General features: G+C 37.4%; 2 protein-coding genes across 2 annotated transcripts; both read right to left on the reverse strand.

Annotated features, from left to right (window-relative positions):
* Nucleotides 1,825-12,932, reverse strand: LOC109228503 (telomere repeat-binding factor 4). Its single transcript, XM_019393612.1, has 6 exons — nt 12,720-12,932; nt 10,865-11,073; nt 4,240-4,324; nt 3,308-3,391; nt 2,300-2,573; nt 1,825-2,207 (listed from the first exon to the last, which is right to left on the reverse strand). Exons 1-6 carry the CDS (start codon nt 12,867-12,869, stop codon nt 2,176-2,178), a joined length of 834 nt encoding a protein of 277 aa, XP_019249157.1. The 5' UTR covers nt 12,870-12,932; the 3' UTR covers nt 1,825-2,175.
* LOC109228504 lies at nt 4,962-6,774 on the reverse strand. Its single transcript, XM_019393614.1, has 2 exons — nt 5,983-6,774; nt 4,962-5,895 (listed from the first exon to the last, which is right to left on the reverse strand). Exons 1-2 carry the CDS (start codon nt 6,623-6,625, stop codon nt 5,723-5,725), a joined length of 816 nt encoding a protein of 271 aa, XP_019249159.1. The 5' UTR covers nt 6,626-6,774; the 3' UTR covers nt 4,962-5,722.

Below are 14,420 nucleotides of genomic sequence, written 5' to 3' on the forward strand. Positions count from 1 at the left end.
ATCATTCTTACTTAGTACAACATTATTAGAAACAAAAATACATTTGAATCCATTCTTGACAAGAAGTGAGGTAGACACAAGATTCTTGCGAATTTCTGGAATATATAGAACTTGGTTTAGAGTCACAATTTTTCCCGACGTCATCTTCAACGCAATCTTGCCAACTCCATCAATTTTGGCTGTAGATGAATTTCCCATGAAAATTGTCTCGTCGGGTCCTGCGGGGGCATAAGAAGAAAATAACTCCTTGTTAGCACAAACATGGCGGGTGGCTCCAGAATCAATCCACAATTCTTTAGGATTTCATACCAAATTGCATTCAGACAGCATGGCACACAAGTCCTCCATTTCTTTAACTTTTTCAACCATGTTAGCTTGATTCTTCTTCTTCTTCTTCATCAGTCTTTGATGCACGACAGTCCACGGCCTTATGCCCAGACTTTTCACAGTTGTGGCAATTACCCTTGAACTTTTTCTTGCTTGGGTAATTTTTGGTCCAGAAGCCTTCTTTCTCTTCTTGTTTTGTGGCGCCTCCTCAACAATGTTAGCCCTTATTATTGTCGAGTTTCCACGTGACTTCTTTTCAGCATTTTTGTTGTCTTCTTCTATCCTCAAAGAACGGAGCAAAATTACACTTATGAATTTAAAAGAGAAACTGCGAAGTAGAATGCAGGATTTTTAGAAGGAAGTTATGTATTTTCCAGTATGTGAAAAGGACCTCTTCCGGCTTCGGATTCGGATTCGGATTCGTCAAATGATCGTAAGTGAGCAGAGTTACCTGGTATATATGTTGGTGAGAGGTAGCAAATACTCGTTAAATAGTCAAGGTGCGGTACAAGTTGGTCTCGCCCACGAGAAATTTGAAATTTCATAGTTTCGCTGATGCATCTATTGTGTGCTCACCAATTATTTTAGAATTCGCTTTCTAATTTTGAAATCTTAATAGTGAATATAAAGTTTTGGTGATACACTTTCCTTTATATGCAAAATTTCACCCTTATTTGTTACGTACACGTTCTTCAATTGCATTTTGTTTGTAAATGAATTCCAGCGATTATGTTTAAATTTTTTTTTGAGACTGCCAGTGATTATGTTTAAATGATGTGTACTTTCTACCTAATCTCTTGATTTTTAGTGAAATAGCTTCAAGATTTTATGTAGGCGAAGAAAGATGTGTGACATTTGGTGGTTTGAAGTCTGTGCAGTGAAACCTCCTTTTATTACTTAATTGCCCTTGTTCTTATTATGTAGGACATGTTAAAGTAGTAAAATAGAAAGTGGTGTATTTGATGTGGAACTTTTTTTATTTTTTATTTTTTGAGAACAATGAGATTTGACCTTATTCTTTAGTAATTACTAAAGAAAAAGTGCTCTATTCATTTAAGAGAAGAATTACTTCGTTTCTTCTGCAACTCTTCTTATTAGGTGGAGGCTAGGGAAATATCAGTATTTCCTCCATTGAACTAAGACGCTTCAGAAGAAAAGCTACATTTTACCCTAACAGGCTAACCCGAACCTGAGCATTGCGTTGCCTGTTACCATTAAAATATAGCAATACTAAATAAAGAAAATTCAGAAGTTAATATCTAGAATTGGAATAAGTTGAATAACAAAGGAGATGCTATCTTTGTACGCAAGGCATTGGCCACCAAGAGAGTAAAAATAGTTCAAAAGAATCGAATTTTATTAGTTTTCTTATAAAGTCCAATACTAATAATAACTTTGGTTAAAGCAGATAGTCCACGTCTCCATAAAAGTAGGAAAAGAAAGTAAAAAGGTGACATGTATGGCCTGAAATCTTGCTACAATTCTCATTATTCTTCTTTTGCGGGACAAAATCTTCAACTCTAATACCTATCGCCAGTAGAAGAACAACTGTGACAATACTCCGAATGTAAAAGCAGAGTACTCTTTATCAATTTGCCAGATAGAAAGAACTGCATGATTTACAAGCATCAAATCTCAAGCTTTATAATAATCTCTCTATCCCTCTCCAACTTTTGCTACGCTGAATACATAATAGGAGAAGAGAACCTGTGCAAAGGTCTTAACTAATACTACTTAAATTAACAAAAAACCACATATCACTAATTACTTGATTCGAATAGAATACTAACATACTTTAGAGGTTCTGAACAGCTGGTTCCGACTTTACAAAAGAGGGGGAAGACCCTTTTATGCCATTAGCACAATTTCGCCTTGTGAGCCTGAGGATGCAAGAATAAGCATATAAGTAAATGTTAAACAAGACAATCTAAAATACACCACATACAAACAAGACGATAGGAAGAAAGCATACATCTGTCGAAAATATCCTTGGCCAATAGCAGTAAACTATCTTGGTCTTCAGCCATCTTTGAAACTCTCGCTTCTTCCTTAGCTGCTTCAGCTGCTACAAATGATTTATTGTCAGCTTCTGCAACCTTATAAACAGCAGTCTTTGCTGCTTCTTCAACAGTATCACCAAGATAGGTACTACTTGGAAACTGTCTTGGCCCAACATGTTTTTGTTTTGGGGTAGCTGTCTTTGTTCTTTCTAACACCTCTTTCTTAATCCTGTAGCAATTCTCAATCTGAAGTGGATGCCACAAATTAAAATGCCAGAATTCAGAATTTTAATAGTCAGGTGAATATCAGAATGCATTATTCGGTGGTTCAGCAAGCAAACACCTAACTCCTTCATGCTCTTTCGCTTGTCCTTCGATTTCAGTTTCAAAAATCCATAAATCATTATGTGGTAAAAGAGAAAAGTTGCTGAAAAGATGCACTTTACTGATGTAAAGCAACCAAGGATAACGACCACTTAGGAGGACACCCAGAAGAAGTATGTAAAGCAATCAACTATGAACTATGCAAACATTCTTTTCCATCCAAATCATATTAGATAACCAAAAGAATAATTCCAGAATAATTCCTCACACAAGAAGAGAATTACTCTGCCCAAAAGATGCAAGCATTTCACTACATAAAATACCAAGCACCCAAGCCACATAATGATATATGCATGAGACACTGCACAACTTGGTCATGATGATCTTAATTGTGCCACTAATCCAGCTTCAAACATCTGAAAACTGGCGAGGAAACTTAGCATACTCATTCAACCAAGCTATTAACTTTATAAGGGTGTTCCAGAATGTGGGTTCTACTTGGATGTTTTTTTCTTATAGTTCTTTAAAAAAGTCGAAAATGAAGCACATAAAGTTTTGTGTTTAAAAACCAGACCAGTCTTCTGGTGCCAAAAGAAGTTACAAAAGAAAGTGTTACCAGTAACCCAACTGATAAATGAGAATAAAAACAAGGTGACCTTTTCAAGTTTGTCTTGTTGAACAAGCCTCCTCAGCCTAGAACTCAGCAGCCTTCTGAAGTTTTGGGGCACCTCATGCCTTTGCTGCAGTAGATACAAAAACAATAAGAAAGGTTCCCTTCAGTCATTTCTTGCATAGAGTATTATGCATTAAATTATGAGCAATCAACTAGCAAATACATTTTTTTATCGGTGATCAACCAGCAAAAACATTAGTGAACTAAAAATTTTATCAGACAAAAGAAAACAACTACTACTAGAATTATCGAGCCTCAATATCTTGAATTCCATACGACATACTTCTGCAATCATTCTTCCATGTGTGCAGCAGGTCTGCAATGATTTCTTGCTAGGCAGTGGGAGTAAGTTTTTAGTTCTGTTCATTAACCAATTTGAAATGAAATCTTTTGAAAAAAGTTTTGTTCTGTTCATTAATCAAAGTTGAAATGTGTTCCTGTTTTCCTGGAATAAATTCTAGCTCTCTTGCCACAGAGAGAGAACCTGGGTATCTTGAGGGATTGTAAATTTTATCCTCTCTGTCTGTGTCTTCCAAGTGTGGCAAAGAAAACATGGAGATGTAAACAAGAAACACAAACACATATTCTTTAGGTCTTATGTTGGACGATAGTAAAGGTCTTCATCCCATACACGGCTGCGCCACATTATCATTTTTAATGACCTTGGAACTGTAACTGCTTTATAGTTTGTTGAAAATCCTATTGTTATTATTGATAGCACTTTTATCTAGCTTCAGAAAACTTAAAATTCATTTCTGCATGGTCAAAATCACAGGGATTGCCTAATTCATAGTACTACTAGTAAAATATAACAGCTTTTTTGAATGTCAAGGAGTAAGCAGAAGTATCAAATACCTGATGGATGGCTAGAAAAGCCAAAAGAGAAAACCAGAAAGTAATGGTGCCGCTTTATACCTCAATGAAGTTGACAATTGTGCTTGTGTCTGATCCATTTGGCTCTTTTAAACTTGAAAGTGCATCATATATCATTTGGTTGTACCTAAGAACAAGAATAAAGCAATAATATTATTTCAAGAAAACATGAACGGAATTGCTAGGAACTATGAGAGAACAAAAACGAAAAATGGTAATGTACACAGACGGCTATCAAACACTGTTATATATTTTGTTCTTCCACCTATATTCAATTATTTGGTAGGAGATGCAAGTGGTTCTCTGCAGTAGGTTAAAAATTCAGCTAAAATATTAAAATAATGAGCATTCATCATCAACAACAACAACAACATACCCAGTATTATCCCACACCGTGGGGTCGGGGGAGGGTAGTGTGTACGCAGACCTTACCCCTACCTTGTGAGGATAGAGAGGTTGTTTCCAATAGACCCTCGGCTCAGGAAAGCATAAGCACTACATTAATGAAAATATAGACAAGAAGGGACAGTACCAAAAAGCCATATAAAAGCAGAATAAAAACAACAAGACAGTAAGGTGATCAACGATGAAAGGAAACAACGTTTAGTCATAAAAGCGAGACTGCGTGCCAATACTACTGTTAAGAACACTCTAGACTACCTACTATACTACCCTAATCCTCGACTTCCATACCTTCCTATCAAGGGTCATGTCCTCGGTCAGCTGAAGTTGCGCCGTGTCTTGCCTAATCACCTTTTCCCACCTCTTCTTTGGCCTACCTCTACCTCTCTATAGGCCCTTCAATGTCAACCTCTCACACCTCCTCACCAGGGCATCTGTGCTCCTCCTCACCAGTGTTTTGAACAGTGTGCGGCGACAAATAGCGACGAGGGCCCGCTTCACTGCGGCGAGAGGCACGCAGCGAAGCGCTCGCCTTTTTGATGTGAAGCGACGATTTATACAAAAACATAAAATATTATATATAACTAAAAGTTCAATAACAATAATATATTAATAAATATCATTCAAAAATTAAAGACTCAAATAGATAGTCATAGACTCATAGTTGATACTAGAGTCTATGACAGTATGACTATCTATTCTTCTTCAAGATTTTCAAATTCAACAACTTCATGAATACTAGCATTATATTGGCTATCATCTTCTTCATCCTCAGATTCTTCATCAATTAGGGACCGGCCACTTGAACTTGCTACTCCCTTTCCCTTGTTACTTGAAGAACTCCCTCTAAGACCATAGATATTCTCTCAAGTCCGGTCGCCATAGAAACAGTACCCCAATCAAGATCATCTCCTTCATACACTTCTTCATCTTCATGATTTTGGGGGGCTCCAGTTAACCATTCATTTGCCTCATCAATGTTGTCCAACAAGATTGGATCAATGGTATCGCGAGCTTCATAACGTCGCCTCAATGTTCTATTGTATTTAATATACACTAGATCATTGAGGCGCGATAGCTCAAGCCTATTCCTTTTCAAGTTGTTTAGATTAATTAATAGATACTAATAGTAGTACAATATCGAATATATTAATAATATAATAAATCTATTTCTTACATGCTCAAATACGCTCCAGTTTCTCTCGCATCCAGATGCACTACAAGTTAGGCTTAGCACTTTGATGGCAAACTTTTGCAAGTTTGGAGTTTGGTGTCCAAATTGCTTCCACCATTCAACTATAGAAAAATATTTTAAAGTTTAATAAGTATAAATCAAATAAATTAAATTAAAGTTATAAGGATATCTATATTAAAGTTAGTTACCTGGCGACCTTATGTCTCTGGCTCTAATGGCCGTCTGTAAACCAAATAGGCCCTCTGCTTGTGAGTACCTACCAAACTCCTCCCCTATTTGATCTATCGTTGCTGAATTAGGGACCAACTTCTCCAGACATGCATAGTATCCAATCCACACCTCTTGAGTCAAAATATCATCTCTAGTGTTCGTGTAAAATAATCCTGGGTTCAGAAGATGGCCTGCTGCATGCAAAGGTTTGTGCATTTGATCCGTCCACCTGCTATCAATTATCTCAAACACTTTCTCATGTTTCCTAACCTCTCCCTCAAATGACGCTGCAATAGACTCTTTGGCTCTATCCATAGCTTCATAAATATAGCCCATTGGTGGTTTTCTCTCCCCATCCACCATACGAAGCACCCTAATCAAAGGGCCACCAACTTTAAGAGCCCGAACGACATCATTCCAGAATAATGGAGAAATAAGAACTTTGGCAACTTCTCTCCCAGCAGCTTCCTTTGCATATCTGTTATCTTTCCATTCATTTGAAAGAACTAGCTTTCTCAAGTTCTTCTTTTGCAAGTAAAAACTATGCAAAGTTAAGAAAGTCGTTGCAAATCTAGTCTTGGCCGGTCTTACCAAATTTCTTTCATTTGTGAATTTCCTCATCAAATTCAACAACAACGGCCTCTGACTAATGTAAGAATATACCTTGACGGCCTTATTGAAAACTGTAAAGGTAACAATAACAATTTTTTTTTGAGTTGCACCGGGTGTCCGAGTCTCTAAGAGCCCCGACTAATCCCGGGGGTGCACAGGCCCTCGGCAAGGAGTTTCCCGCAAGTGCACCACGGTTAATTCAGGTTTTACCCAGTCCGATGGCCCTCAGAAATTGTTTGTATAGTTAATATTTAATAGAAAAACTGTAAATATAACTATCTTAAACTTAAAGTTACCTGAAGCATATGGGTGCTCCTTGAATATGTCACCAAACATCAAGTTGATACAATGGGCAGTACATGGAGTCCAATAAATGTGCGGATAATTAGTTTCCATCCTCCTACCCGCACTAGCATTCTCACTAGCATTATCTGTAACAATTTGTACAACATTTTCATTTCCAATTTTATCAATAGTCTTTTTAAACAAGTTGTACATTTTGTTACCATCCGTTGAAGAGTTGCTAGCATCGTGAGATTCAAGAAAAACACTCCCTCTTGGAGAGTTTACCAACACATTCATGACCATTTTTCCATTCTGTGCTGTCCATTTATCCATCATAATGGAACATCCAAACTTGTTCCATTCCACCTTATGCTCCTCAATAATTTGGTCTACCTTCTTCACCTCTTTTTTAAGATGAGTTACTCTAACTTCATGATAGCTAGGAGGCTTCATTCCTGGGCCATGTTGTCCTACGGCCTCAATGAATTTATCAAAAGTAGAGTAGTTAACACAGTTGAAAGGAAGCCCTGCATCGTAAATCCATGCTGCAAAGGCACTTACGGCGCGATCCCTCAAAATCTTTTTGGCTTCTAAGCCTGAGCCTTCTTCACCTTTTCCCTTTTCTTGTTGTTTTGCCGGGAAATAAAGATTGAGGGGACCTTTTGTCGCTGCACGTGACGTGACTGACCCACTAGAACCAGAATATATCTTTTGAGTTTTTTGTGTGGGGAGGTCTCATTTCACCATATTCATCCATTTCATCATCTTCATCAATTATATTCTCCGATTCTTCGAAATTCATTTGAGTTCTTGTCATATTTTTCTTTTCAACAAATGCTTTTATTTCCTCCCTAACCTCGGGCGGACATTTTGGACATTGTATTACATTCTTAAAACCACCTATCAAATGTTGCTTGTGACGAGTTATCCCACCATTATATATTTTTTCACAAAACACACATTTGATTGCGGATCTTGATGAGCCTGGTATAGCATAATTCCAAGTTATATCACTTCGTTTATTATTATCGGATGACGCCATTTCAATTTCAGCATTGTTTTATAGAAAAATAGAGCAACAAATCAATAACACAATAAGTTACTGCCTCCCTAACTATTTTTAAAAACAGAAGTACAGAACAACAAAAAAATAATTTAAGCAACTTAGCAGAATTGCAGAAAAAGTGAAAAACAGAGAAAGAAAATAAAAGAGTTACAGAGAAAAAACAGAGACAGAAGTTACTGCAATACTGCCTCTGCTTGGTTTTGGAAAAACAGAGAAAAAAAATTAAAAAGAAGAGCTGAAAGAGATGATGGAGAAACAGAGCAAAGAAGAAGAAAAACAGAACAAAGATAGGAAGAAAGAAGAAGAAAAACAGAGCAAAGAAGAAGAAAGAAAAACAGAGCTGGGTGAAAGAGACGACAAACAGAGAAGAAAGAAGAAAGAAGAAGAAAAAAGAAGACCAACAATGGTGGTCGACCAGAAGAAGAAAGGAGAAGAAGAAACATACCTGGTCGCTAGGCAGAGAGGCAGATGATGGAAGAAGAAGAAGAGGCAGAACCAAGCCCTAATTTTTGTCGATCGGAGCAACTCGATGGAGAAGAAGGGTATCGTAGTCTTACAGATTATACCCAAGCCCTAATTGGTTAAGTATAAACGCTGCCTTTTTAATTTGTGACTTATACTCAAAATAGCGACGCCTCTGGTCGCCACTCGCCTCGCCTCGCCACTCGCAACAGAGGCAGAGGCGCACGCTATTCTGCCTCGCAACGCAACAGTCCCTGTGTGGCGCTACATGCTCGCCTCGCCTCGCTACACGCCTTTAGCGCTGTAGCGAGCGCTATTTATAACACTGCTCCTCACATGTCCAAACCATCTAAGTCGCGCTTCCTGCATCTTGTCCTCAACAGGGGCCACACCCACCTTGTCGCGAATAACCTCATTTCTGATCCTATCTAACCTGGTGTGCCCGCACATCGATCTCAACATCCACATCTCTGCTACCTTCATCTTTTGTACATGAGCGATCTTGACTGGGCAACACTCAGCCCCATACAACATTGTTGGTATGACCACCACTCTATAGAACTTACCCTTAAGTTTCGGTGCACCTTCTTGTCACACAAAACACGGGAAGTGAGTCTCCATTTCATCCATCCTGCCCCAATACGATGGGTGACATCTTCATCAATCTCCCCATCCCCCTGAATAATAGACCCAAGGTACTTAAAACTCCCTCTCCTAGGGATGACCTGCGAGTCCAGCCTCACCTCCCCTTCCCCTCCTTGAGTCTCTCCACTGAACTTACACTCCAAGTATTCTGTCTTGGTCCTGCTCAACTTGAAACCTTTAGATTCCAGGGTCTGCCTCCATACCTCTAAATGCGCGTTTACACTGTCTCGCGACTCGTCAATCAATACAATATCATCTGCAAATAGCATGCACCACGACACCTCTCCTTGAATGACACCTCCCCTTGAATGTGGCGCGTCAGTACGTCCATCACCAGAGCAAACAAAAAAGGGCTAAGTGCCGACCCCCGATGCAACCCTATCATAACCGGAAAATGGTCCGAGTCCCTACCCACCATCCTCACTCGGGTCTTCACTCCATTATACATGTCCTTAATCAACCTAACGTAGGCAACTGGTACATCTCTAACCTCCAAAGATATCCACAAAACCTCCCTCGAAACTTTATCGTATGCCTTTTCTAAGTCGATGAACAACATATGCAAGTCCTTCTTTCTCTTCCTATACTGCTCCATCAATCTCCTAACAAGGTGGATGGCTTTTGTAGTCGAACGCCCCGGCATAAATCCAAACTGGTTCTCGGAAATAGAGACACTCCTCTTCACTCTTAGCTCTAACTCTCTCCCAGACTTTCATAGTATGGCTAAGCAGCTTGATACCCTGATAGTTATTACAATTTTGGATATCACCCTTTTTCTTGTATACGGGAACTATCGTGCTCCACCTCCACTCTTCGGCCATTTTTTTCGTTCTAAAAATGACATTAAATAACCTAGTGAGCTACTCCAAGCCTGCCTTCCGGCCCGGCCACTTTGCCCCTGCTCATCTTACGCATAGCCCCTTCAACTTCATCAACTCCAATCCGCCTACAATACCCAAAGTCACAACGACTCCCTAAGAGTTCCAAATCACCCAATACAATGCTCTTGTCCCCTCCTCGTTCAAGAGACTATGGAAGTAGGTCTGCCATCTTCGATAGATAAGCCACTCATCCAACAAAACTCTACCTTATTCGTCCTTGATGCACTTCACTTTGTCCAACTCACGCACCTTCCTTTCTCGCGCCTTGGCTAACCTAAACAACCTCTTATTTGAGATACCAGGAAATGATGAGCATTCATCAAGTACTATGTTGCAGAAATCCTAATATGGTCAATTTGAGATACAAGATTATTTATTTGGACAGATAAAGGGGCAAACGGTAAAATTACATCTTTGTGTCCTTACTAGTATCCATGTTGGACCAGATTGTTTCACCCCATAATCAGTACTCCCTCCGTTCCAATTTATGTCTACTTGTTTGACTGGGCACGGAGTTTAAGAAAAAATGAAGACTTTTGAAATTTGTGGTCCTAAACAACTCAAAAAGGGGCCCAGAGTATTTGTGTGGCTATAAAAGCTTCTCATTAAGGGTAGAATTGTAAGTTTAAGCTAAATTGTTTCCAAATTTAGAAAGGGTTCATTCTTTTTTGAACGGACCAAAAAGGAAATAGGTTCACATAAACTGGAACGGAGGGAGTAGTTAATAGATTACCATAAGAAGCATTTCATACCATTCAAAGAAAAATTGCTTATCTTTTCCCAAATCAGTGTGATTTAACAATAATAAAAGTTTGACAAAGATGAAATCATTATCTCAAAAAATATGGATCTAACGTCTCATTCTCTGAATTATTCAAGAATTCGAAAAGGAAATCCAGAAAGACAAACTTAGAAGCAGTTTTTCCGTCTAATGCGCATTTTGAAGAATCTTCCATGACAGTGTCTGCTGCTGCATCTTGTAGAACTGGAGTGGAGGAAACAGGGGCCTGTGTGATGAGCAATGGAGCTGCAGGAGCATCAGCCTTCACTTTTTGTGTCCTAGATTTATCCCTTGGCCCTTGTCCATTGGCACTAACATTCAAATTTCTCCATTTATCCTATATAAAATGCGGTGCCAGAAGTTTAGAAGAAAGAATGAAAAGAAAAGTACAATGCAAGAAAACCATAAGATTCGTATCGACATCCAAATCAACCTCTTCGTTCTGCAAGCATTAAGAGGCAGCGGGATTCAAAACAATAGGCTAACAGATTAATCTACTGGAAAGCATTAGTGTATTACATCAATGCTTAACTATAAAGTTACAATCTCCACTGGATGTATGCTTATCTATCATAAGTCATAAGTAACTATTATTTAAGGCTAGAAATCGCGAACACACAGCTTGCAAGTAGGTGTTCAACCTAGGAACAAGCAAATATCTTCACAAATTATCTGTATTAAATCTAGGTCGCATGAAATGTAGCAAAATCACAAAGACTTGGTGATGGTCGATAGACATTCGAACGTCGTAGAGGAAGCTAAAGAAGGAGACAAGTTGCTGGCTAGATAATGTTGGAAGAAGGTCTTCCTCTTTGTCATTATCATAAACTTGTCCCCTTACCTATAGCTGCCAAAGTTCCTTTTTTTATCAGTAACTTAAAAAAATTTAGCTGCCAAAGTTTCTTTTTTTATCAGTAACTTAAGAAAATATAGCTGCCAAAGTTCATTCGTCCCTGTTGTAATCACTAACAATTTTTCATTACACATATCTACAATATCTTTTCATACATCTAAGCTTCTATGGTAATAGGGTAATTCCTATCGTATAGGTCATCCAAGTAACTTTTTGAAAACTAAACTTTCAGCACTTTGAAATATGCAGCGCAATTGAATCCCCTTCGTCTAAAAACTACATTGTACAAATAGGATAAAAACAAAACTATTTGAGTATATGTGAATTTTTGAATCCCCTTGATAGTAATGTGTATTCATTCACTGTGCAAGTTTGCATTTCTTTGAATCACTTGTTAAAATTTCTGGCTAATTGCAACAAGTTACAACATATCAAATTCGTCCTCAGTTAATATACACAAAAAAATTTATCTTGACCTAAAAAACAATCTCATGTCTGCACTCCAACATTTTTTTCTAAATTCTAATACCAACGACACTAATGGAATACATTAAACGACTGTCTCGCTAATCCAATATATCCTCAATAAAGCAAGCGGGCAACATAGATATGTTATGGCACATCCAGTGGCGGAGCCACCTTATAGCAAGGGGTGCCAACTGACACCCTTCGTCGGGATAATACACCGTGTAGGTAGGTAATTTTTTCGTTATATGCATATATACTATATGTAGATTCCCCTTGATCTTTCTGTATGGTTACTTTCATATATTTTGACACTCCTTAATGAAAATCCTGGCTTCGACACTGGGCACATCCACTTATATATCATGACATGATTGTGTAAATATTTTATATACCGTCAATGCATAAAAATTAGAAGAATTAACCAAATAGCCGCCCATCCAACCATATGATATGTATAATCCATGTATAATATGTGTATAACCGTGCATAATGAATGTATAATCTATGTATACCGTCTAGGAAAAGTAAACGGTGAATCCGACGGGCTATTTGAGTAAAGATCCCTATAAAATAAATTCTTTTTACAAAAGACAGGTCAAGTACAAAACTTTTCGTCTCCCTGGTGTTAATTCAGAAGAAAATTGGAAGGAAAAAAGGAAAACCTTAAGATCGATGTTGGAGCGAGAGTAAAGGAGGTGATTGAATTCAGGGTCCCTTTGAATGTTCTTCCATTTGCCAGCTCCGTGCTTTGCGACGCCGGCACGAAGTGCTTCTTCTTCTTCAGATGTCCATTTCTGCTTTGGATTTCCCATCTCTTTTGCTCAATTTTATCTCTTACCAGCTGCAGCTGCTGCTTCTTAAACCCTCCTCTGAACTGATCCTCTGTTTGTTTTTTAACGGCGTTTACTTCTTCGGTTGGGTTTTTTGTGTTTATTGACGTTTTGGCCCCTCAACCATCTATTTTGCAACTTGGACCTTGTTATTTTAATTGTTTTGGTTTTCCTAGCCCAATAAGTTGGGAATCCGAATTTCTTCAATTTATACATTACTACTTCTATTTCTATTCCTATACTATAAGCGAGAATAACCAGGCAACTCATGGTCAACATGTCTGTCTGGCGTAGGGGTATTTTTAGAATTATTGGTTATTGTTGCTCAGCTGTGTTGCACCGTCTGCTTCAGCGACTTCACTTTTTGATGTGTTGACTGAAAAACCAGCATTATTCCCTCTAAATCCCATTGCATCCTTATACAGTTAATTGGTCTGAGTTGCCGTACTTTTTTAAGGTCTCATTTTGCCCCTACTTTTGGGCTTATTTACGATAAATACACTTAGTATATTTGTGTAAATCCAATGAATAATAAAGCCTTCTTTCAATTGCCCAAAAAGATATACTGCTGCTGATGTCACATGAAAGTGACATGCTCACAAATTCACGTGTGCCCTGCTTTGTCTTTTGGCACGCTTTTTAATGCTTCTTCTTCAACAGGAACTTTATTTAATATACAAAGAAAACCTCATTTTTTGTAAACTTGATCATTCTTTACTTCATTGTAAATTAATTTTTTTCCAACTTTAGCATATTTGTTTGTAAAATCTTATGAATAAATAATAGTAGGTCCCTTTTTTGGGTAAACAAAATAAGCTCATTTTGTAAATTAAAATTAAATCTTTTATTTTCATCATTATAAATTAAAATCAATCTAACTTTAGCATACTTAACTTTAAATTCTTACAAAAATAATAGTAAAAACATTTGGGTAAAGAATTTTGGTTAGAGTAGTAGAGAATCTAAAGTAACAAAGAAAATAAGCACTATCGATTACTATGATAAATAAATAAATAAATAAACAACTACATAGTATTCAATTACTATAAAAAATAAGGGGTCCTAAATAAATTGTGTTAATTATTACTATGATAGAAGAAGGATTCAACAAAGGATTATATATTATCACTATATTTTTCACTTACCGCTAGAAGAGAATACATTGCAAATAAATTCTATTAATTCACAAATGAAGAACTACAAATGCAATTGTATATGAACCATTCTTCTTTTCAATCATTGAGAATGAAATGCTTGTTAGGTAACTTGTGTTCATTGTTAGTAGGACAATTGGACCAAATAGTTAAAGTGAATTATTTAATAATGTAAAAGTAAAAGTACTTCTTAGTTGTAAACTTATGTGATTGAGTCTTGTTCTTGGAGAGTACATATCTTGTTTATATTAGAATCATAATCCAGCTCTAAAATATGGGAATAGAAAACTTAATAAGAGTTTGACAAAAATCTCAAAATGAATTCCTTACCTAAAGATGTCGCCAAATCTTTTATGCTATGAATAAAAGAAATATTTAT

Source organism: Nicotiana attenuata, chromosome 7 (assembly GCF_001879085.1).
Source record: "Nicotiana attenuata strain UT chromosome 7, NIATTr2, whole genome shotgun sequence".
NCBI classification, from domain to species: Eukaryota; Viridiplantae; Streptophyta; class Magnoliopsida; order Solanales; family Solanaceae; genus Nicotiana; species Nicotiana attenuata.